Here is a 23,383-nt window from a genome sequence, read left to right as displayed (position 1 = left end):
AACGGAGCAAGAAATGCAGTCCGGTACCAATTTATTGCGAAAACAGAGAAGGTTCTGCAAACTGGTCGCCCAGAAGCAAACCCAACTAACTACACTGTACACCCAGGGGAGTCCAGCCTTGCCTGCTCACTGTTTAGCACTTTTAGTTCAATCAATTTAAGAACATTATTATCGTTTTATTTCATCAGGTGACAAGCTGGCTGGCATAACTGCAAGATCACTTTTCATCCTTTCCGGTGTAGTAGTGGCGGAATGCGCATGAGAAGTCTTTGGCATCGCAGCCCTCCTCACATAGCTTCCGGTAACTGCAGAGAGTAGTGCTTAGCCATGCAAGAGGGAACTGTGAGGTTCTCTGAATTTTTTGGTAATGTTTTTTGTCAATAGTCTTACATATCAAGTGCTTCAGAGCCCATGGGACATTTGTAGCCAACACCAGATGCAGAGGCCATTGCCAGATCCAGATCTTTAGCCTGCAGAGGGATGTAAATGATGAAGTACGAGTCATGTTCAATATGATAGTTCAGATAGCTAACTTTTTTTTTGTTCTTCTTTTGTAAAGAACAAACTATAGAACACATTGATGTGAATGCCTTCTTACGAATCAACCCACTTACAAACAGAATTCGACAAGCAGAACATTTTCGAATCATACCATTAGTTTGGAGGTGAAACCACCATCATAATTCCTCGATGAAGGCACACCTTCCATTACTCCAGGAACTGGGTTATATGTGTCACTGTTGAAATTATCCGTAAAAAGAGAGTACACAGTTATAAACTTCAGATAATGCACCTTATAAGTCATGAGCTGAGGATGAGAAAACTACTTTCTACGGTTCATTACACCTCAACATGATATTATAGTCCATCACCACAATATAATCTTTGAAGAAGCAGAGGTCACATTACTGCGTCTCATACTACAATAGAATAGGTGAGAAGGACAATACCTACTCCAGCAGCGAGCGCTAGAGCAATTAAATATGTCTGTGAGAGTACTTGCTTTGATCCCAAGATTTTGACCAAGAGCAAAAGCCTCAGAGACCCCAAGCATGCTGATAGCCATAGCCATGTTGTTACAGATCTTTGCAGCCTTAAAAATCCATATATCAAAGTGAGTTAGAATCATCTGTGCATGAAGAATTGAATAAATAAAACTCAGTGAAGAGCTGGACTAAATCAAACTCACCGAGCCGTTTCCAGCCCCACCACAGTAGATAAGCTTTTTCCCCATTGCGAGAAGTAACGGCTTCGCTGCTACATATGCTTCCTCTAAACCACCCACCTATATATCATTCCTTTGGACCAAAGTAAGACTCGAGCCCTTCTATCTAATATAATTGTTTGATCCAACAAAGTCTCAGTATTTTCCTGGTAGTAAGAATAAGTTGTGAGAGGTAAGGAATTATACCATGAAAGTCAGTGTCCCGGCTTCTGCTGCAGGAACACCTCCGGACACAGGAGCATCCAGCATCATCGGCTTTTCAGCATAGCCTGAAGACACAGAAAAGGCACACATGAATATAACTCCAATGTTTAGAGATATTTGAAATACTAATTGTTGCCAGGGGAAAAAAATAAAGAAAGGAAGCTAGCAGTTGGTTTCATCTTCTCCGCATGTAGAGAAAAGTATTCAAGTTTATATAAACTCATTGTAGATTGTAGTTTTCTGTGATGGCAGGTCATAACCTTTCTTTTCTTTTAAACCGCATCTTGAAATGTCCATGGATATCTTTCTTGATGTATGTGGATCAACCGTAGATGAATCTATGTATAGCCATGGTCCAAGGCGTCCCCCGTTACCGAGCAAGCCATTCCCTCCACTGTATACTTCTAATACCTGAAAAGAACCGATGAACAATAAACATTTGATTTGTCAAAGGAGTTCAATTTGATTTGAGACTTTTGAGTTGCAGTAATTGTGCATCAGTGCATTCCCTTGAATACTAATCAATTTATAGTTCTGCTTAAAAAGGATATACTTTTTTCATATCCTGATTCAGGATGGTGACCTCATCGTGTAACCAACTTACATGAGCAGATGAAGGAAGCATGGTAATTACGACATCGCTTGACTCAGAAACTTCAAGTGGAGACCGTTTTGTGGGTATTCCATCGTCTGAGAATTTCTTCATGGCATTCTTGTTGCTGAATATCAAAAGGTTCAGTGTTTGTTGGATGGTCTAATAATATTTTGAACTTCGAATGCAAGCATAGGGCAATGCATTAGACTAAACAAGAGGAATTTTGATCAAGGACTAAACAGAGGGATTCTTCGTTCACAAAATTGAGAAAGTAGGTACGCAGGGGCTTACACATCATGAACAGACACCCTGTATCCAGCATTTATCAGGTTCCTTGCCATATGGGAGCCCATATTTCCGAGCCCGATGAACCCAACACTCTGCAATGTTGGCGCCTATCTTAAATCAGAAAGATGCATTTATTAATAAAGAAGATCACAGCTCCTTCTTCCATTTTAAGTAAGCTCTGCTCAGATTTTCAGTCGACAGTTTGACACAGCCAGAGATACCGCAAGAAAGAAGGCACGCAGGATGCGTATGATAAAACAGAGGAAGAACCTCCATGTGAGACGGAAGCGCAGCAGAAGAGAAGCCCCGGAGCCGGAGGCAGTTCTCCCAGCCCCATCTCTGCTGCACCTTGGAACCAACTCTCCTCCAGCCAACACCGCCCAATCCCATCCTCGCTGCTGCTCTCAAGCACTAGTTAGTCGACCCTGGACTGTTCGCTGCACAAAACACAAGCGAAGTGTCAGAACTAAAGTCATCAGCAAGTGGGAAAAGGGATCGAGATTCGCCAAAAATCCAACACCTAACCCCCAATTTTTCCGTTGCCCATCTCGCGGAACGCAGGAATTAAGTGATCGGAACAGGGCAGAGAAGAAGCTGGAGCTTACCGGTGGGAGAGGAGCAGGTAGAGTGGCCAAGCACGCTGCAGGTGGGATTCCGGCGTGGCGTGGCGTCATGTGCATATCGCTTCGCCGGCGCCGAGTCATCACGCCACGCCAAGAGCTAGCCGAGATCGGCTGCAACATCTGCCTCCCTAGATTACGCCTTCTCGGTTCGCACACGGAGACCAGAATACGTACTCTTCAGTTTTTTTTTTTTTTTTTTTTTTTTACAATCAATACCACATATATTCATAATAATAAATAGTACATGGTAGAGATACACAAGCTGTCTCCAGCGATTACAAAATAAAGTCTAAAAGATACTAGCAAATCTTCGAGGTCTTCAAACTCTTTCTTCTTCCAAGACATAATCTTGTACTTTCCTGAAGGCAGCCAAATATTGATAACAAACCATAAACCTGTAAATACCAACGAAGGTTCTCCCATAATTTTAATTTGAGCCACAATGCCAAGGCTGCGTGCACGCACACAACCATTAAAGTAGTCAATCAACATCGGCAAGAGTACCAACACCAGTATGTCAGGAAATAAAAACCGATCTGCCTTGATGGAGAGCCCGAATCACCATTGTCGAGGACGTAGCAATCGGGACAAAAACTGCGAGGATAATCCTCCTCGCGGCAACCATGAGAAAAGATCCAAGATCGATCTGGCGAAGCAAGATCTGAACACCCATACCTAGATAATTGTAATCTTTCAACACCACCATTGACGCCAGGAAGAAGATCTCGTCGTCGAACGAAAGGCCAAAGATCACTTATTGCAGACGATGCCATCTCCATTGCGGGGAAACCAACAAGAAAACGGCGACCAAAACCCTAACATAGACTACTGTAAAGACTACTTTTATTAAAAACTCTACGCATAGATCGGGTTCCCCATTCCTCCTGACGCCGGCGAAGCCGGCCGGAGGAGGGGGAACCGATCTATGGAGGAGGCGAAGTGGAGGCGGCTAGGGCTTTTTCTCTGGAGGCGGCGGCTGAAGCCGTTCCGTCCCCTTTGGTCAATGTTTTTTAACGTACTCTTCAGTTCTTTACATATCAGGGTAATTTATTTATCCTTTGACATGAAACCCTACCATTCTATTTGGCCTTGCTCGGCAGGATTGCTAAACAACAGTCTAGGAGCAAAAGACAATCGGGCTCGACTCCTAACTTTATACAGCCCGTGCTGCAAAGGAGTTGAGTTCAAGTGAGTTATATATGTTCAACTTAGCTTAATTTATATAAAATTTGAGCAAGTTTAGACAGAGTCAATTTAAAGATTGTGCTATAAAATTGGCCCATGTCCAGATTGTAACGATCTCGGGTCCACCTCGAGCAGTGCGGAGCTTGCCCAAGATCCATGGAGGATGGGGAGGGCGGGCAAAAAGACACCAGTTTTTCCATCTTAGTCTCTACAAAAAAATTCTTTCGATAATCTTCGAAACCTGGGTGGGGTGGGGGGGGGGGGTGCCCCCTCCCTCACCTACACATAGCTACACCAGTGACCTGGAGCAAGTTTTGAGCTAAGCAAGAACAACGAAATTACTATATTCCAAGGTAATTCTTTCATACATTTTAAACCACAACAACGTCGTCTCAAATCATAATAAAATATTTTTTCGATAACAAACGTGTGGCTGTAAAGGTAGAAAATGGGCAATCTGCAATCAAAATTTGGCCGAGGGTTAGCCTATTCATAGAAACGGACCATATGCAATTAGTGTCCAAATTTCCTCTCATAATCAACTTTTCGAATTTGGTTGCACGTAGAAAGAAAAAAATGCGTTCACAACATATAAGGTAAGAAAACCCTATTTTCTTTTGATATATAACAGAATTGTTGTACATAGTTATATTATTTCGAGCTACACCTAGTAATTTCTCGTTGTTCTACCTAAAGAAGACAACCGCCTCCTCTAAGAAAACCTAGTGATCTCCACTTCAGCTTCCTCTATAGATTTGTACCCCCCCCCCCCCTCCGGTTAGCTTCACCGGCATCAGGAGGAGTGGAGAATCTGATCTACATGTGGAGTTTTTTTTTTAATGAAAGTACCATTTTTAATAGGTTTAATTATGGTTTTGGTAGGATATTCTTTTTTATCTCTACCTTAATGGAGATGGCATCGTCTATAACAATTGATCTTTGGCCATTCCTTCAATGGCGAGATCTCCTTTCTAACGTCAATGGTGGTGTTGAAAGATTACAATTTTCTAGGTATGCATGGGTATTTAGATCTTGTTTCGTCAGATCAATTTTGGATATTTTCTCATGGTTGCAACGATCTAGCCATTTTTGTCCCCGCCGCCACGTCCTCGAAAATAGTGATTCATGCTCTCAACTCCCCAGTGACTTTGACTAGGCTATTCGTTTGTTACTTGCTAGCATATTGATGTTGATATTCTTGCCGATGTTGACTGACTACTTTAATGGCCGCACGCGTGCACATAACCTTGGCATTGCGGCTCAAACTAAAATTATGGAAAGTTTCGTTAATATTTACACGTCTATGCTCCATTCAAGAATGTATAAGATTATGCCATGAAAGAATAAAGAGTTTAAAGACATCAAAGATATTATTTGTTTCTTTTAGATTTTATTTTGTAATCACTCATATATCTCTACCATGTACTATTTGCTAGTACTATGAAAAAAAAATGTATAGTATTGATTGTAAAATAAATATTATTTCGAGCTATGAGCTAAAATTAAGCTCAAGAACAACTCATTTTCTAATCAAGCTATAGAAAAATGCTCATACTCATCTTATTTTTTGTGGAATCAATCTTTAGTTGAGCTAAAAAAAATGATTCGATCTCTAGCAGCTCACATACCTAGATCATTTTTTACAGTTCTATATACAACACACAAGAGAATTGCACGGATCGTCGGCTCAATATAATTTCCTTTATAATTATAAATAGTCTGGATCGCTACAGACTGGGTCACTTGTGGGGGCCTGAATGGATGTTTGGACTGGCTGGGGTTAGTCTGGATGGATCAAACGGGTGAAACCGGAGGCGGAACGGGCTAAGAACATCTCCAACCGTCTCCCGGGAAGGCCCCAGGACCCTCGTTTTTGCCCGGATTTAGATTTTCATCCATCCTGGGAGACCAGGTCATCCCGGCCCCCTCAGGAAGCGCTCGGGGAGTCCGGAAGAAACAAAAGAGCGGGAAACGTCGAGAAAACTTCCCGCGCGGCTGGTGGCCCCGACTTATCGGCGAGAAACGCCAAGTCCCGCTTGTACAATATCAAAAAAGTGTCTAGTTCCTCCTAAACATGGTTTCATTGATTGCACATTCTTTCGGATATTCTTTATTGCTACTTGTTTTATTGTGTATAGTTTTAGATGTAAAGACTATTGTTTTTTTAGAGAAACCACATATTTTATTAATAGAAAAACATGTTACATGAACACACAAATGTGTAAACTAAAAGACAGACGAGGAGAAAACATATTTCCTGGAAACTTTGCACGTAGAACTCTAAAGGATAGAAAAATATAGAACCATCCTTAGGGGTTCATGCACTCGCCGAAACTAGCGGTCGCAGTCAAACTCCAACGCCGCATGGACGCACGTTGGAAAAGACGTCGAGCCTCCACAATTGCCAGATCTAAATAAGTACCATCGCCAACGAGGCATTCTGAAGTCGATGAATAAGCCCACTGCAAGCAGCGAGGCTTTGTGAGTCGATGAACAGGCCCACTGCAAGCAGCGAGGCACGCCCACCGGGGACGTCCCAGTGCTTTCTTGGACCAAGATCCACCGCATCTCGTCGATGAAGTCGGGGAACAATGCGAGATCCACCACCTCCGGACCAACATCTTCGCACCAGAGAATCCACCTCGCCTCCATCCGCAGCGTCGCCGTAGATAACGTCGAACGCCAGCAACACGTCGAGAAACAGATCTCGCCAGATCTAAAGAAAGGCGAGAAGACCTTGCTGCCGATCTGAAGGATCGCCAAGCACACGCTGCCATCAATTCCGAGACGCCGCTGTGAAGGTCGCCGCCGGTGTGGGAGTGGAGTTGAGACAAAATTATTCGCCCGGGCGCCGCTCCCACCACCCCAACAACGCACCACAACAGACAAATCCTAACAATAGAACGGAGGAACGAGGCCCCCCTCCCTCCTGCCGTCGGAGCAGCAAGTGGAGGGAGAAGGGACCGGGGCTCTCACCGATGGAGATCGGATGGAAATAGCTGCCGTCTGTCGCCCGGGAGAAGACGAAGCGAAAACAACTATTGTTGAGTTAATAGTATTGTATATCGCTCTTCATTTTACTATATGTTATTATTGTTGATCTATATGCAAATCAAAACGAATATGTGGTACAGTGCGAGCTTGGGGCGGCATTGATTTCCTAAATTCGTACCGTAGAAGATGTAAGGTAAGAGTTTAGGGATCAGTTCCGCTAAATCCTGCGCTGTACCAAAAACCATTTTCAAGCCTCGTTTCAAAAAAAAAACATTTTCGAGGTTACCTCAAAAACGTTTTTTGCTACGGCTTTTTAAGGGGATATGCTATAGAGATGCTCTTAAGGGAAGGTTTATCCCAAACATGGTAGTTTGTGCGATTACACAAGCTTCTCTTTTTCATTTGGTCCTTTTTTTTTAAAACTGGTTTGGTGTTTTTCTGAGATCAACTCATTTTCCTAGAAATTTCTCCAAATCGGATATCCCTTATTCCGAGCATAACTGAACTCGTAGGCAAAGGGATCAAACGTTTTGAGGCCCAACGGGTACGAGTAGGACAGGATGGAGTCTCGGGATCAAACCGGTTGAGGCCTACATAATTCACTATCCCTGGTGCCCCCCTTCCACGCGGAAACGAAGACGGGACAGGAGGACAGGTTGCGCCGTAGCCCTAGCTTGGATCCGGCAAATTCGACCGCAGCCGTCGTCACAGGTGAGCAAATTCGTTCCCGCCGCGGGCCTCGGTTCCCGCCGGAGCTGCCGCGGTCTCCCACCACCTTAGGACCTACGATTCACTAGTGTCGGAACTCGGAAGCTGAAACAAGGTTTATCGGATTTGCAGGAGGGGTTTCCTAATGCTGGAGCGGAGGCTCGCCGGCTCGGCCCTCCTAACAGGTGAGCAAACCTTTTTGTTGATCGACTGAACTGGATCGGGGATGATCGATCCCTATATATGCGCGATCTGTCTTCCTGTGTACTGATCTGGTTTGGGAATCGTTGCTAACTTACGTTTATTTGTGAAGGAGAGGAGAGATTGAACAACATATTGCGGAAAACCAGCTCAACTACTCCTTCGTATTTTTCCGAATGGTAGGCAGCATCATTTGATCTTTGATGAAATTCCTCAGGTTCATTGGAACCCTATTTTCGTCGCGAAAATGGTTCCTGTAAAGCAAACTAAGAGCGGGGAAGGCTCTAGAAAAGCAAACTTGTTATCCAGCAGAAGCAAACATGCCTAACATGTGCAACATGCCAACATATCTTGAATTTGCTACGATAACTTCCTTAACATGTGCAACATGCCAACATATCTTGAGAAACTTCAACACTTCAATTGATGACTACGCGTTTATGTATTATTTTTAACTCATGCAGTTTCGACACAAGGTTGGAGACTTGGGATGATCCCACTCCTAGGGAATCGGAATTTACTGTGCATAATCTTCGTGAGGCTTGTATTAAGGCTTGCAGGCGCGGTACCATCCTTCAGGCTGCTAGGTCATTAGTTAGGCCTAGTGAGGAGCAGCTTAGGCAGAGAGAAGAGCAGGATCGCAAGTTCGCCATGATAGCACTGGGAGTCTATACCAAGAAATACAACATGCAGGTCATATACATATCAATCAATAATTACTGTTCTGGTTATTTTTCAGTGACAGTTCTTGCTGTGTTAGTCAATATTGTTACTTCCATTCTGTTTTTAAAATGGACATGCAGTTTACTACTTGTCTAAACCAACTCATATTAGTTAGGCATTGAGCGAGGCCTTTATTGACGCATTAATTAATATTACTCTTAATAAGTTAATCCATGTTTTTTAATCTGTTATAGGTTAGATAACTCACAATTGAATCTTGCTGCAGGATTGAAATGCAATTTACTACTATATAAATTGGGCCTGTTATACTGACATACATTTATATTGTAGCCTAGTGAACTTGAGTTTCTGGAAGTGAAAGAAAGAAACCTTATTGATGAAAGCGGGGCAGGATATTTGCATTATAACTTCTCAGTGAAAGAATTAGATGGTAAACATACAATGTTTTTTGCTGAGGTGCATCATGATCTGGAAGATGAGGATGAAGTCTATCTTTGCATGCCTTTGGAAGAGGATGACTTCAATCCATCAAAAGAGAATGACCAAGGTAGATCTTCACATTTGTCTTCAGTTTGTTATATGCTAATACACTGGTGCTCTAACTTTGAAGGTCATTTTTCACATTATTTTTATTTATTTGTGTTGGTCATTAACTAAAGCACTTCTCTTTCTCTTTAAGCTCTCTGTAAAGCGTGTCAACATGAGGCAAAAGGTCTTATACATCCCAGTTGTGGTACCTTTCTAGGTGGGCACAAAAGAATATGTCCGAGAGTGCAGTGGGACAGCATTGATGACGAGACTGATTACGAATTCGTTTAGTGGGAAGTTTCTATTAGTCAGTTGTCTTAAGAGAGGAGTGGTATTAATTCACATGGCATGTAAGGAAGAATGTAGCAACATGACATGATCTATCAGGCAAGACATTTTGTGCTGTGGTTTTCTTTTCTTTTTTGTACTCAGCATATTTCAGTCAACTCTTAATGTTGTAGGATGTTGTTTGTGTCCTTCAATTATGTGCATGAGGGGTCTTAATTTATTTCCGTGCATGCTATAAAGTACTAAACTCCCTCTCCAAAATATATCTCATACTAATTCTGGTCAAAGTTTGAAAAATATATATAATTTTTTTACAATATTAGATGCATTCAATATGAAAATATGTTGTATAATGGTTCCAATAATATTGATTCGATATTGTAGATGTTGATATTTTTCTGTATACTCATCAAATTTCGGTATGCAGTTTATTCTCTATACCTCTTTATTTTAGACAACTTATTATTGTGCTTGCTTGGCTCTCCCATGTCTTTCACTCTGCTGGTTTGAGGTGTATGGGAGATGGGCCATGTTTCCGTAAGTACACATTTTCTGGAAGGTAAATGTGGTGTTGCCACCCGGTGGCAATGCCCCCCCTCTAGCCGTCGTTCGATCCATCATATAGATTCGATCTGGATGCAGTTTGCTATCGCCTCTCAAGCCCTTATTAGCTACACTATCTGCAAAACCACCTGCACGGTCTGCAGCCTAGGTCAGTGTCAATGCTTGTGAGACCCAGAAAAGGTCAGATTGATGGCAGGCTTTCTCGATGTGAATTGCTTAGTCAAAGTCGCATGCAGAGACAAGAGACAGAGTGCATGGCAGCCATCAATGTATACTGTATGCATGCACCGTATTGCTAGTTTCGGCCAAGTCTAGTTAGCACTAGCATGCTACATGCATGGATCAGTTTGGCCCAGTCGTGTGTGGGCAGACGTTGTGCTAGTGCTAGTAGACTACTACTAGGGAACGTTGTGCATGCAGCTTAGCTAGTGAAGAGTTCAGTGTTTTTTTTTTTTTTTTTGAACGGGAAGAGTTCAGTGATCCATCATTTTATTTTTTGGAATCAACCGGCAGCCGATGATCAACATTTTTTTTTATCTATTTTACTGAAGTGGATGAATACAGGACCCGCGCGCAGCTTTTGCCCTACAGGCCTACAGCAAACAGCGAACTGACCACCTTTTTTCAGAAGACCTCATGGAAGCATTAAATGTAAAATGCATGCACAACTTTGAGAAGACCAGCAGCGCTTCATGCATGCATTTTTCTCAGCACCAGTCCGCAAGCACCTACACTCCGGCGGGAGCCTCTCCTCTCCGGCGAGAGGGCAAACGCGGCGAGTTCTACATTTTGCACGTCAGCGGAGGCCGGCTTCGACGAGATGGCCATCACTGACGTTAGCATATGTATATACTCCTCTCAGTGTCTCCATCGGTCATGGCATAAATAGCGACATCTCTGCCCGCTTTGGTGTTGACCGCCACCAGCTCGCCGCCATGAGTGCCGGACACCGCTGCCAACCTTTGTGTCCTGGTGCACTCCGGACAGATGAGTGTCGGACACCGCCGCTAGCCCTCCAGTCCTAGCGCGCTCCGGCTGCCGCCGAGGGAGCCCTGGTCTCTCTCTCTCAGCCTCTCCCGCTTTGGTCGCGCTCAAGCCACCGGCGAGGAAGCTCACCCTCCCTCCCGTTCGGGCCGTGTTCTGGCCTCCGCCCACAATTGTGCGCGCCGCATGCATGCTTGAGGACGATGAGAGCCGCTGCAACGCGGAGGGCTACAGCAAGATCTCCGACGAACTCGCGAAGGGCGACGTAGTGCAGCTCGCCCGCGTGTCTGGCGGTGGTTTCGTGCTCGAGTTCTTCAATTTCGGCGGTCAGCACCCTGCTCGATAAAGTACCAGCAGCTGGAGCTCCTCGCGCTGCACAAGCCAAGATGCATGCATGCAGAGCTGCTGCAATGATGCATGCTGCAACACTGACTATTACACTGCGCGAGCAATGGAAATTAAGAGAGACGTTTGGCTCATTTATTCTTTCACTATACACAAGCCAGCGCCGGGTCTTACGCTGCATGGCTCTGCTAGCTATTCTCTGCCACATGAACGTATAATTAGGTTCTAATTCAATTTTCAACGTGATTCATTAAGTTTTAGCTGCAACGTGTTGGTCTGCTAGCAGTGCAGAACGAATCTCCAGCTAGTCATCGGACGGCAGCCACACGGGGGGCAGTGCCACCGGGTGGTAACAAATCCACTCTCTTTTCTGGAAACCGTTCATCCACCTCAATCTGACAATGGTAAATAAGTGCAACCAAACTTATAGGACTGAACGGAACTAAAAATGTGCCACCGGAACCAAAATTATGTGTGACCGATACCTGTAATATATTTTACGAAAATTGTAAAAAAGAAAACCACCATTCGATTGGCTGGACCATCGGATGAGCCTGTACACGCATCTTAAAGCTTGTGTTTTCCCCACTTCTCTCACCCATCTCTCTCCCGATCAACTCATCCCCACTCCTCTCTCCTCCCTCTCTCTCGCTGCCCGTCTCTCTTCTCACCGGTCCAGAGTGGCAAGGTGGCACGGCACAGCCCGCTAGGGGAGATGGGGCCGGGACGGAGAGGACGTGGCCAACACAAGCAGGAGCGGCTGGGGGAGATAGGGTTGCGACGGAGGGGACATGGCCGGCGCGTGGAGTATCATCTGGGGAGACCTCGTAGAACCCCTTGCCGCTCTCCAAATATGTTGGCACAGTTGTGATCTCCCCCGCGGCATCCAGATCGCTTGCAAGTACGTTTCTATTTGAGGTCATTTCGGTTTACATTCAAAGCTAGATATATCTAGATGGTAATTACTGTCAAAATTTGGATATATCTAAATGGTAATTACTGTCTAGATACATTCAAAGCTAGATAAATCTCACATAAATTAGATGGAGGGAGTACTTAGAATCTTACCCTCGTCTCTTAGAAACGAATTTTACCCTCCATGGTGCAATACATTTAGTGGGCACACTTTTTTAACGGGTGCGGGTTATTTCCGCCAATGGCAGGATAAAGCCAAGATGGCCGCCTAGATTTTTGGTACCGTGGATTCATTCACGGTTGTTGGCAGGAGGGAGGTTCCAACTCTTTCTTTCCCACTCAAGTGTCGCTGCTGCCTCTTAGAGCATCTCCACCGGCGCCTCCCATAGCGGCTCTGATAGCGATTTGGAGGCCGGCGTGGTTTTTGAGATTGCATCGGTGCACCCCAAACGGCGGCGGCTAATTTTCGAGCCCAATAGAATCGCCGGCAACTCCGTGTCGGTCCCTTCGCGTAGGGCGCGAATCGGGCGCGCCGGCGCCTCGCGGCACGACGGTTTTCGCGGGTGGGGGCGCCTTGTCAGCGCAAGGACGCGAAGGTTCGCATCGGTCGCGAGGCGGAAAGGTTGATCGTCGACATTTAATGGTCTCCCGCGCGAAACCGTGGCAACTGGCCACGCGGCGTCCAGTCGCCTACGTCGGCTAAATGCGGGTAGTTGGCACCACTATTAGTACGTACGCCGTCCACCACCGTGGTGCTATCCTCTCATCTCCACCACCGCCGCCGCGCCATTCTCTCCTCTCCACCTCAAAAATGCCGCGCCGTCTTAAGACGACGTACTCCATGCTTGGCCTCAACGACCACACGTTGCCTGCGGCGCCTCAACCACCACCGCAGCCGGAGCCGGAGCCCGACGCAGACTATAGCAACGATGATTCCGCAGACCCAAGGTTCGCGGCATGGCACGAGGCCTATGTCGCAGATGCGGAAGCTGAGGCGGCGCAGTGGGGCGAGCAGCCGCAACCCTCCCCCCGCCCCCCCACCCGGAGCAGGCGGCGATCCTGACGTCGTTGAACGCGCAGCGATCCCGGAGGTTGAAGGAGGAGCAGCGGGAGTTCATCAACGACGCTAACCTCGAGCACGCCCTCGAGATCTCGCGCCAGCGAGCGGCCACGGAAGAGGCAGGACGCCTCCTCATGGAGGCGGAGCGACAGAAGCTCAACGCTCATCGCCACTACGAGGCGTTCACCCGTGAGCAAGCGAGGCACACCGAGAACGAGGCTTCTCACCAAAGGCTGGCAGCGTGGGCACAATGCCGCCGGCAAGCTCCTGCGACCCTAGCCACCATGCTCCACCGCCAGATGCGAGAAGCAAGGGCCGAGAGGCGAGCACAGACGCAGGCGGCAAAGGCAAAGAACGACGACGAGGCAGGCCCATCGTGCGCCCCAACCGAAGGCCAGTAGATTAGGATTAAGTTTAAGTTTTATTTAGGTTTAAATTTGAATTACTTTTGTATAAATTTCGTATGAATTTCGATTTTAAAATGTTATTTTAAATTTAAATTTCTATTGGGGCTACACTATGGAGGGCGCCGGTGTGGGAGCAGCATCCCCAAATATAGGATGCTCTGCCGGCGACCCCTATACGACAGTGCTGACGCCCCTGCCGATGACTATTTGGGAGCACCGGTGGAGATGCTCTTATCTCCCCACCCCGCGCCTTCTAGGCTTCTAGCCCAGTTGTGCCTCCTGGTGGTTGTGAAGATGGTGCTAGATATGGTCTTGGCTACAATGGTATTGCTTGATTTGATCATTGACTATAATTATGTTTGATTGCGCATTCCTTTGGACATGCTTGATTGCTAATTATTCTGCTGCGACCATTGGCAACACAACTTGAACGTGCCTTCCCAAACCGCAATATATAAACACCAATGCAAACTCTAGCATGCACGAGACATATACGCGGCCACCTCCTTCTAGAACCTTGCGGAACCACCCTTGTCTTTTTCATCCCGTCCTTTGGTGTGCACCGATAGATGGGACAATAGGCCTCTGGAACCCCGCCTCTTCTATACATGTACGGGTAAGGACGACCAGAATTTTAGAGAGCGCTTGCGCGCGACTGTTGGCTACACGATGTCGTCTGACGAACAGTTCCCGAACAATGACTTCTTCCCAGACGCCAGCGACCTCTTCGGCAACCTCCACATGGGCAACAACACCGACGCGACTTCCGACGTGATTTTTGTTGCAGCCGCAACCAACGCTGCGCCAGTGTGATCCCGTCTTTCATGTTCTATTTTTTGCTAGAATTTCTAGCTCTGGTGTTTGTGGTAGATGTGATCGGTTTATCTTGTCTAGATGCGATTTGGTCTATGTGATTAGTTTACTTGATGTTCGTGTAGTTATAATTATTTATTCAAATTAAATCATATACTCCATCCCATTCATATTAGTTGCCACTAATATAAATGTATTAGACATATTTTAGTTCTAGGTAGGCAAGTAATATGAATAGGAGGGAGCAGTAATTTTTTTATATATTCAAACATCCAATAACCTTTCTTGAGCATCAAATAGCATCAAATACAGGTATGGAAATACTGCAATAAAAAGGGCATGTAGTACTGAAAAACTTAAGGTTGACGAGCGAATGGAAATAGCTCATATGAACCTAGAGCGCGAGCGGTCAAGCCGACCTCGCCTGCCGCTCCGTTGAAGTGGAGGCGGTTAATCGTCGATCTAGATGGTAGGACACAGTCACACAGCGACAGCTCGGCAGGGTGTTCCTCTGAGCAGCCCGAGTCCGAGCGGAAGGCGGTCTTTGGGGCGTCTATGAGCCGGTCCAGGTGGGATACGCGGAGACCGAGTACGATACGGGTAATCTCGGGATGGCTGGGCCGCTCTGGCCTGCCTACGTATATATCCGTGAGGTTCCTCTTCCTCGCGGAAACGCAGACGGGAGTGGAGGACAGAAGGTGCCCTAACCCTACTTCTTGGCCCTCGCCACAGGTGAGCAAAGGCGGCGAACTTTTGCACCTTTGTTAGTCATCCATCGCCGTAGTGCCTCTATTTGTACCTTACGCGCACGCACCCGATGGGCCGATCCACTTCCTCGCCACAGGTGAGCAAATTAACATGGGGAATTGCTCTTTTTCTTGATCGGCTGGTGGGGGATGATTCCCGCTAGCAATCTCTCCTCTACTGTACTGATCTGCTTTAAGAATCATCGCCAATTTACTTTATTTTTGATTGAAGGAGAGATCAGCAGACATGTCGGGGACAACCACGCCAACTACTCCTTCGTATTTTGTCGAGCGTATGGTTGGTGGCGAATTGTGTCGGTACCTATGCAGCATTCTTTGATCTTCGAAGCTAGAAACTTGGTTTAGAACTGAATATACTTCCTTATTGGCCAAGAGCGAGCACATATTTCTAGGATGGCTCCACTCTAGTTCATTATCTTTGAAGTTTGAACTACTCGGTTCTGCAGGGAAACACACGTATTTTTCTCTTGTGCGGACGCTTTAGATAACTTCTAATTTGTTGGTCACCAGTAGCAACAATACCAAGATGACCATATCCTCTAATCGCTTACAATATCTATTGCACGCGTCTGAAGTCAGAAGGCGAAGATAAATATAGTACGCACTAGATGCACATGTCATTTTACTTATTTGCTGCTAATGCTGATTTAGATAAGACATGCAACATGTCCTCTATTTCTAATTTGCCGAGATAACTTCCTTTTCCATGTGCAACATGTCTTCACAACTTCAACACTTAAACTGATGATTATGCGTTTATATTTTTTCTCACTAATGCAGTTTCGACACAAGGTTAGAGACTTGGCATGATCCCACTCCTAGGGAATCAGAATTTACTCTTAAGGATCTTCGTGAGGCTTTTATTAAGGCTGCCAGACGCAGTCTCAGCCTTGTGGACAGGTCAACATTTAGGCCTAGCGAGGAGCAGCTTAGGCAAAGAGAAGAGCAGGATCGCAAGTTCTTGATTGTAGCACTGAAAGTCTATACCAAGAAAAATAACATGCAGGTCATACCCATACCAATCACGAATTGCTGTTATGGTTATTCTTCCATGACTATATTGATTTTTTTGTTATTATTGCTACTTCTATTCTGTTTTTAGAATGGACATGTAGTTTACTGCATGTCTAAACCAACTCATATTAGTTAGTTATTGTATGAAATCTTTACTGGTGTATCAGTTAATTACTACTCTTATTCAGCTTTCAGAATTGACACGCAGCTTAATAAGTTAATCCACCCATAGTAATGGAGTATGTCTGATTTAGCTCATTGTTGAAGCTAGCTAACAGAGTTGAAACGAAATTGTCTATTTATCTGAAATGGGCCTGTTATATTGACATTATATTATATACTGCAGGCTGCTGACCTTGAATGGACATGAAGTTTACTACTTGTCTAAACCAACTCACATTAGTTAGCTATTGTACGAAATCTTTACTCTTCTTACTCAGTTTTCAGAACTAACATGTAGCTTAATAAGTTAATTCACCAAAAAAACGAGTGCCTTTTATTCTCTTATAGGTTAGTCTACTGATTTAACTCGTTGCTGCAATTTACTATTTATCTGAAGTGGGCATGTTATATTGACGTGCATTTATATTATACTGCAGCCTATTGAACTGGAATTTGTGGAAGTGAAACGAAGAAACCTTATTGATGAAAGCGGGATAGGATATTTGCATTTCAACTTTTTAGTCAAAGGATTAGATGATAAACATATAATGTTTTTTGCTGAAGTGCATCATGATCTTGAAGATGAGAATGATGTCTATGCTTGCATGCCTTTGAGCGAAGATGACTTCAAGCCATCAGAAGGGAATGACCAAGGTATTATCACATTTTTATCCATTTGTTACGCTAATACACTAGTGCTCTAACTTTGAAGGCCATTTTTCATATTTTAGTTGTGTTGACCATTAACTAATGCACTTCTCTCTCTTTAAGCTCTCTGCAAAGGGTGTCAATATCGGGCTGAAGATCTTGTACATCCCAGTTGTGGTGGCTTCTTAGGTGGGCACAAGTATGGTTTTGTGCCGCACTGGGATAGTGATGATGAAGAGCGTGATGATGAATTCTGTTAGTGGGAAAGTTTGTGTTATTCAGTTGTGTGAGAGGAGAGGTATTAATTTAGCAACGTGACATGATCTGTTTGATGCGGTTTCGTTCTCTTTTGTACTCAAGAATCCTATCCTCCATGGATCCTTGTTCTATGACAGAAGCGGTCTTAATTTAATTTTGTGCATACTAGAAAGTATTCCCTCTTTCCTAAATTACAAGCTGCTATCTGTACAATTTCTATCCGACTCCTCATAACAAACCATCTACATGGATGGCCAGAGAAAGCGATACCATCAGATTGTGCGTCCTATTGTTACCATATAGAAAACTGCCGTATGCACAACAATTTCGTATCAGTTTGGTTAATAAAGTTCAAAAAAAAAAAAAAACCGTGTCTAGGAGGAACTAGACACTTTTTGATATAGTAGAAGCGGGACATGGCGTGACAATTCCGAAATTCGTCCCTGACAGGAATCGCCACTGCGACCCCAACCACTGGGCTAAGCCCAAACTATATAAATAGTGCATGGTATAGTAGATTTTCTTGGATCTCTGAACTTAGAGGAATGTTAACTTCGAATGAATAACTAGCAAAGCATGGTAGTAGCCCCAGCTAGAATCTTTCTGTTTATCGGTACTCTAGGGGTTTGTCTATATAGTTCTATAGTTGCAGACTGTTTCACCTTAGCAGGCTTGATAGGGAAGGTTGATTTTAGTCATTGGTTTGCTGTGACCCCTTCAGGTGCTCTCGATGCCTCGAAAACGGTCATCGGGCGCGTGTCTGCCGCAACGCTTGGCGTCCTCTCAGTTGGTTGGCACGTCATGTCTCATCGTCGCCCCGCCAGGCGAATGCTCCTTGTCGGGCCCAAGTTGAGGTCTCGCTCCCGTCCGCCATGCCTCGTCGTCGATCCTGTGCGTCAGTTGTTGCTGCTCCTGTTAGCTCTTTGGCCTCAGCGGATACGAAATCCGCTTTGGAGGTGCAAGCTGAGTTGTTTCAGGAGGCCGTCCGTCCTATTCACGAGGCTGTTGACTCCTTGCACGGTTGGATGCTTGCGATTGGGGGCTTTCTGGAGCGGGTGGAAGCTGTGTTGGGTAGGCTCTCCCAGACGCCTACCGATCCTTTGGATCTGCCTGTTGTTGGCAAAGTGGGCGCGAGTGGAGCGGGCCTTCATGGTTGTTTCTCTCCTCGAGCTAGGGCGAGCTCCGCGATCACGACCCCGGTCATGCAGATCTTGCCTGAGCTCATGGAGTTATGTGGTGGTGTGGTTACGCCTCTTTCTGTCGAGGAAGTGAGGCCCGGCTCACACGAGTCCTCGGATGTGGCTTCTCCGCCATGTCTTGCCTTTGAGAAGTGTGATGTTGTTGACACTGCAGTCTCTCTCTCGCCGAAGTTCGACAGGCAGGTGGTTCCTAATGGTGATGGGGTTCCGAAGTCTGGGTTGTTGTCAGCGGTGCCTGGAGCGGTCGTCGCTAGAGAAGTTTGCGATTTTCTCGCCACCTTGGCTATTGCCTACCTTGAATCCGCAGTCGGCTGACGGGTGCCCCTATGTCGTAGCCTGTCCTTTACGGCTCGATGTTGGAGTGTCATGCTCGAGTGTTTGTTAGTGTCGTGGTGTTGGAGTGTCTTGATTGTGTGTGGGTATGTTGTTTGTGTGGGCTTGGTCCTGTTGTTATAGGTTTTCGCTCGGTTTTTCCTAAAAACTGAGCACTCTCTTCTTAGTTAATAGACGAGGCAAAGCTTTTGCCTCCGTTTAAAAAAAAGAGAGTGATATTAATATTGCAGCGCATAAAATAGGTAGAAATTGATTTGAGTCAAAAACTTCTTGTAATTGGGTTGATGAACGCCTAGCTTTCTTTTATAAACCCTCGTGAACAATGTAAAAAAGAATTTGATACACCTCAGCCGGAAGGAAGAAAATTGGTGAACTGAAGGCTCTATCGTCTTGTTTTCGGCAGCCGCTATTTGCCGCTCAACGCGTGCCCAAGCATTGACTGCTTCTGCTATGTTCTTCCTCATCTGGTCATCCCCTTCCAGATATGAGAGAGGGAAGATTGAGTTTTCGGTCTTCCTTTTCCCCTTTCGTACTTCCCATTCTTCTCTCTAGGATTTCTGGAGCCACGATTTTTGCATAATCAACGTGTTGGTTTGTCGCCGTCGATAATTTTTGAAGGTTGGTGCACCCATTGTTGTTCCCCGTCTCCCCATCCTTCTTTTCTCCATGATTCTTTTTTGCAGTTAAGGTTGCAGTAGTCCGTGGTGTTAGTGTTTCAGAAACCCCTCATATATGTTAGCTTATGATTTAGTGTGTGGTGGTCGGTGGGCTCCTAGTAGCGCGCCGACCATTAGGAGCCTGGTCGGTAAACAATCTCTATTTGTTTATTTTAAATGTGTTTTTAATCAAATAAATTAAGCTCTATATGGAGTGATGTTTTGGCTCTTGGATGCATATGTTCCCTTTATTCTGATATGCATAATTTATTTTGAAATGTTAAAAAAATCTAAACCAAAAATAAACTTTTACATCTTCACATGCTGTGTGCACAAAGTCTTTCATGAAAAACTAACTTGTCATTTGGGTTGTGCAAAAAGACAAACATTGGTGTTAAAAATAAAGCTTTTTATGAGACATGTTTTGTCTTTTTACATTGACCATAAAATATATCAGTCGGGAAACTGCACGAACTCACATAGATTATTGAGGTGTACATGCGAATTTTTTTGTTGAATTTTGTTGACGATCAATAATATGTATTTTGCATAGAGAGATCATATGCACCTTGGAGCCAAATTAAATGTTCTCTATATTATTAAAATAAAATAGTGGTGCGTAAAGAAACCTATGCCATGGATAAAAAATAGCTGCGTTGCAATAAAATTCCACGCCACTAAATTTTTGGCAATAGGTGGGTAGGTGGGGCCACATACTGGTGGCATGTCATCTATCCTGACACGCCCAGTGGCACAGCGAATGTCGCTACGCCACCGATATTACATATAGTGTGTAGAAGAGTTACCACAACACCGACCTAATTGTAAGATGTTCGTAGTAGCAAAAAAAAACTAGGGCTTCCTGATTGCGTAGATCTATTTAAGAGTAAAGCAGGTTTAGTGGGACACTTTTGCAATAATAAACTCACGGTGATTCAGTGACCTAGATAAATAATGTGTCGTATTTACTGACCATACATGTTGTATTTGTAAGTTCGGTAACCGTAATTATTTGGCCATCCAAGTTTCGGTACCACCTATGCAATTTGCTCGAGCTGCTTTTTTAGCTAGAACTCCTTCCCCTCTCCGGTGCTCCTAATTGACAGTTCACGCGTCTTAGAGCGCGTTGACACCTAAACAATATCATGACCGGGCCGCGGCCCACGATTTCCACACAGGAAGTCGTCTTCTTCCTCCATAGCTCCATGCCTTCGTCTTCCCCCGCGAGAACCCGACCAGCTGTTGATCCCCTGCCCCTGCCGGACGTAACCGCCTGCCTCCACTGCTCGCGCCTGGCACCGCTCCTGCGCCTCCTCGGCACCCCGCCTTCTCGATATGCGGCCTCCGCCGGTCCGCCGACGCCCCACCTTCCGTTTAAACCTCCCACATGCACCTTCTTCTTCGGCGTCGGCCACCCACCCGCACCCGATCCTAAGCCCCTAGCCACCCCCCACACCCGACCCCGAAACCCTAAGTTTTATGCCTCACCTCCACCTGGGCCGCCGCGGCGAGCTGCGTCGTCGCTGGCTATGGTGAGGTCTATTCCTCGCCTGGCCAGAGATGTCGCAGCCAACCGTGCCGCCCCCATCGGCGGCGAGATCAGCTGCTTTTCCAGTGGTCGCTCGCTTCTCTTTCTCATCCAACCAACGAAACGGTCAAGGCCCAAAAATCGCAAGAAGAAGGAAAAGTTGCACGCCAACAGGATAACCGACGCATTAATAAGGGTGAAATAGGACGGATTTGCCTCCCCTCTCCCCCTTCCTTCAATCCTTCCTACCTCACGTGGTTCGATAGCCCAGAAGGCCCAGGCCAGTGTCGTCCCTTTTCACTTTCCCCAAAACTTCCTCCGATCACCATCAACCCCTCGTGCTTCTTACTTTCATCCGATCTCGCCGCCCCAACACTCCCCCTGTTCCCCTCCTCTCCGCCGCTGTCGCCGACGCCGGCCGCGGAGGTGGCGGCCCCTGGTAGCGAATACATGCTAGGGGAGGTGGATGTGGCGGCCATCTCCTTGATACGGCTGGGGCTGGGTCGTCGGGGACGAACGCGGGCGGTGGTCGGTGTGGCGTTCCCCGGCCAGGCGTCGACAGTCTTCACCGGGCCTTCGTGGTTGCAAGTGGAGGAGATCTGCCGTGGGTCTAGGCTGCCCGCCTAGATCAGTCGTCTTCCCAGTGGCACGAGCGGGCGCGTTGGGCGTCGTGGCCAAGTTGCTGGCCGGTCTGGCCGGCGCAAACGGGCAGAGCGGCCTTGTGTAGGCGGACTTCGATCCGATTGGTGGGGATCTGAGCATCCGGTCAAGATGGGCTTTTGGTCTAAGATCTAGGCCGGAGTGGTCCATCCAAGGAGATGTGGGTTTTAATGTTGGCTTCGCCACGCCGACGAAACATCACTTTGGATTGCCATCTCTTAGATAAGATCTGCTCGAATAAAGGTGGTGGTCCTCGGATCTCTCGCGCGCCAGGATGAAGATCTTCCTTTTGCATGTCTGTCTCAATTTGGCTGCTGGATGTTGAGTTACGAAAAGCTCCGCTGGCAAATGTAACGGTGCTCGTTCCTGGAGTTTGCTGGCTTGGGAGGTATTCAGCCGTGCGCACCTATTCTCTTATTCCGACATTTTGGCTCCGGAGGGAGCGACGCGAAACTCTGTTCTGTGTTGCCAACAGTTGACATTCTGGTCCATGGCGTATCAGAGAAGGAGAATTTCGTGAAGGCCGGGTTGGAGGACCAAGTTGTGGTGTTGTTGAGGGATTTTCTTGGGTCTTCTGGGTCTTGTAACAATAGTATGTAAGTGGAGGCAGAGCACATGTGAGGTACAGAGTTCTACCTTTCAGGGTGAAAATCCAAGGTCCGGCCTTAATTGGTTGTGCCTGACAACGATTTTTTTTGAAAACATTGTTTTGAGAGAGAGCGAGGACTATCTCCAGGGTGAAAGCCTAAGATCTTTTGATCGGGCGATAACGTGCTTGTGCACCGTTTCCTTGTTGGAGGTGCCGCTGGTGGAGAGCCTGGATTTGTGTTGTCTTGGTGGTGGTTATATTGTTGTTGCTAGGACTAGAGTTCCGTAGTAGGATTTTTTCTTAGTTTTTTTTTGCATGTGTGCATCCGTGCTACCATTAGGGTATTGCGTTGTTGCAGAATCTGTGTGTAATTGGTATCTATGGATACTAGTAAGCGTGCACGTGCAATGCACGTCTTTTTATAGTGCACAACATGAATACACACAAATATGTGTCGAGATCAAATCCATTGAGCATCCAATAATCAAGCATGTCAATAAACACCCATTAGATTTCTCCCATGCAGCCATGCTGATCTAATGAAATACATATTTAATTCCAAACCCTACTATTGGGGATACCTATTTCATTCCGAGCCCTATATGAACTCTCAAACTTCCTCATTTCAATGACATCCAATAGATCACAATATTTTTCCATTCAACGTTTCTCCTAAAAACATATAAATTCCATACTACCCATTAACTCTGTAGAGCTAAATTCTATGCTCATTGATTACCCACCGTTCTAAGACGGTGATATTCGATTGAATTCCCTATGCAATATTTCTACTTGAAGAAATCTAGGAAGCAATCCTATAGTGGCGAGAGAAAATAAAAATACTAAAAAATAAGTGTACGAATGTGGGGATCAAACATATCATGGTATATTTCTCACAATATAAAGAGACAAATATGATAAATGTGATAAAATTCATAAGAACGCAAGTAATTAGCAA

The 23,383-nt window shown here is 45.7% G+C and overlaps 2 protein-coding genes across 3 annotated transcripts; one reads left to right on the top strand and one right to left on the bottom strand.

The window, feature by feature from the left end:
• Window positions 1-2,732, bottom strand: LOC124684457 (probable 3-hydroxyisobutyrate dehydrogenase, mitochondrial). Of its 2 annotated transcripts, none has more exons than XM_047218766.1 (10): window positions 2,583-2,732; window positions 2,316-2,404; window positions 2,034-2,148; window positions 1,690-1,840; window positions 1,412-1,494; window positions 1,190-1,285; window positions 951-1,093; window positions 653-737; window positions 391-470; window positions 1-305 (listed from the first exon to the last, which is right to left on the bottom strand). In XM_047218766.1, exons 1-10 carry the CDS (start codon window positions 2,700-2,702, stop codon window positions 218-220), a joined length of 1,050 nt encoding a protein of 349 aa, XP_047074722.1. In that variant the 5' UTR covers window positions 2,703-2,732; the 3' UTR covers window positions 1-217. The 2 variants fall into 2 exon arrangements, with proteins under 2 accessions (XP_047074722.1, XP_047074721.1); XM_047218765.1 differs by having other exon boundaries at window positions 2,316-2,419; window positions 2,583-2,730.
• A 5,949-nt stretch (window positions 2,733-8,681) lies between these two features.
• LOC124684456 lies at window positions 8,682-9,586 on the top strand. The gene is made up of 3 exons (XM_047218764.1): window positions 8,682-8,716; window positions 9,038-9,254; window positions 9,387-9,586. Exons 1-3 carry the CDS (start codon window positions 8,711-8,713, stop codon window positions 9,524-9,526), a joined length of 363 nt encoding a protein of 120 aa, XP_047074720.1. The 5' UTR covers window positions 8,682-8,710; the 3' UTR covers window positions 9,527-9,586.
• The last annotated feature ends 13,797 nt before the right edge of the window (window positions 9,587-23,383 follow it).

This window comes from Lolium rigidum, chromosome 1 (assembly GCF_022539505.1).
Source record: "Lolium rigidum isolate FL_2022 chromosome 1, APGP_CSIRO_Lrig_0.1, whole genome shotgun sequence".
Taxonomy (NCBI): Eukaryota; Viridiplantae; Streptophyta; class Magnoliopsida; order Poales; family Poaceae; genus Lolium; species Lolium rigidum.
This window is presented reverse-complemented; position numbering and strand designations above follow the sequence as displayed.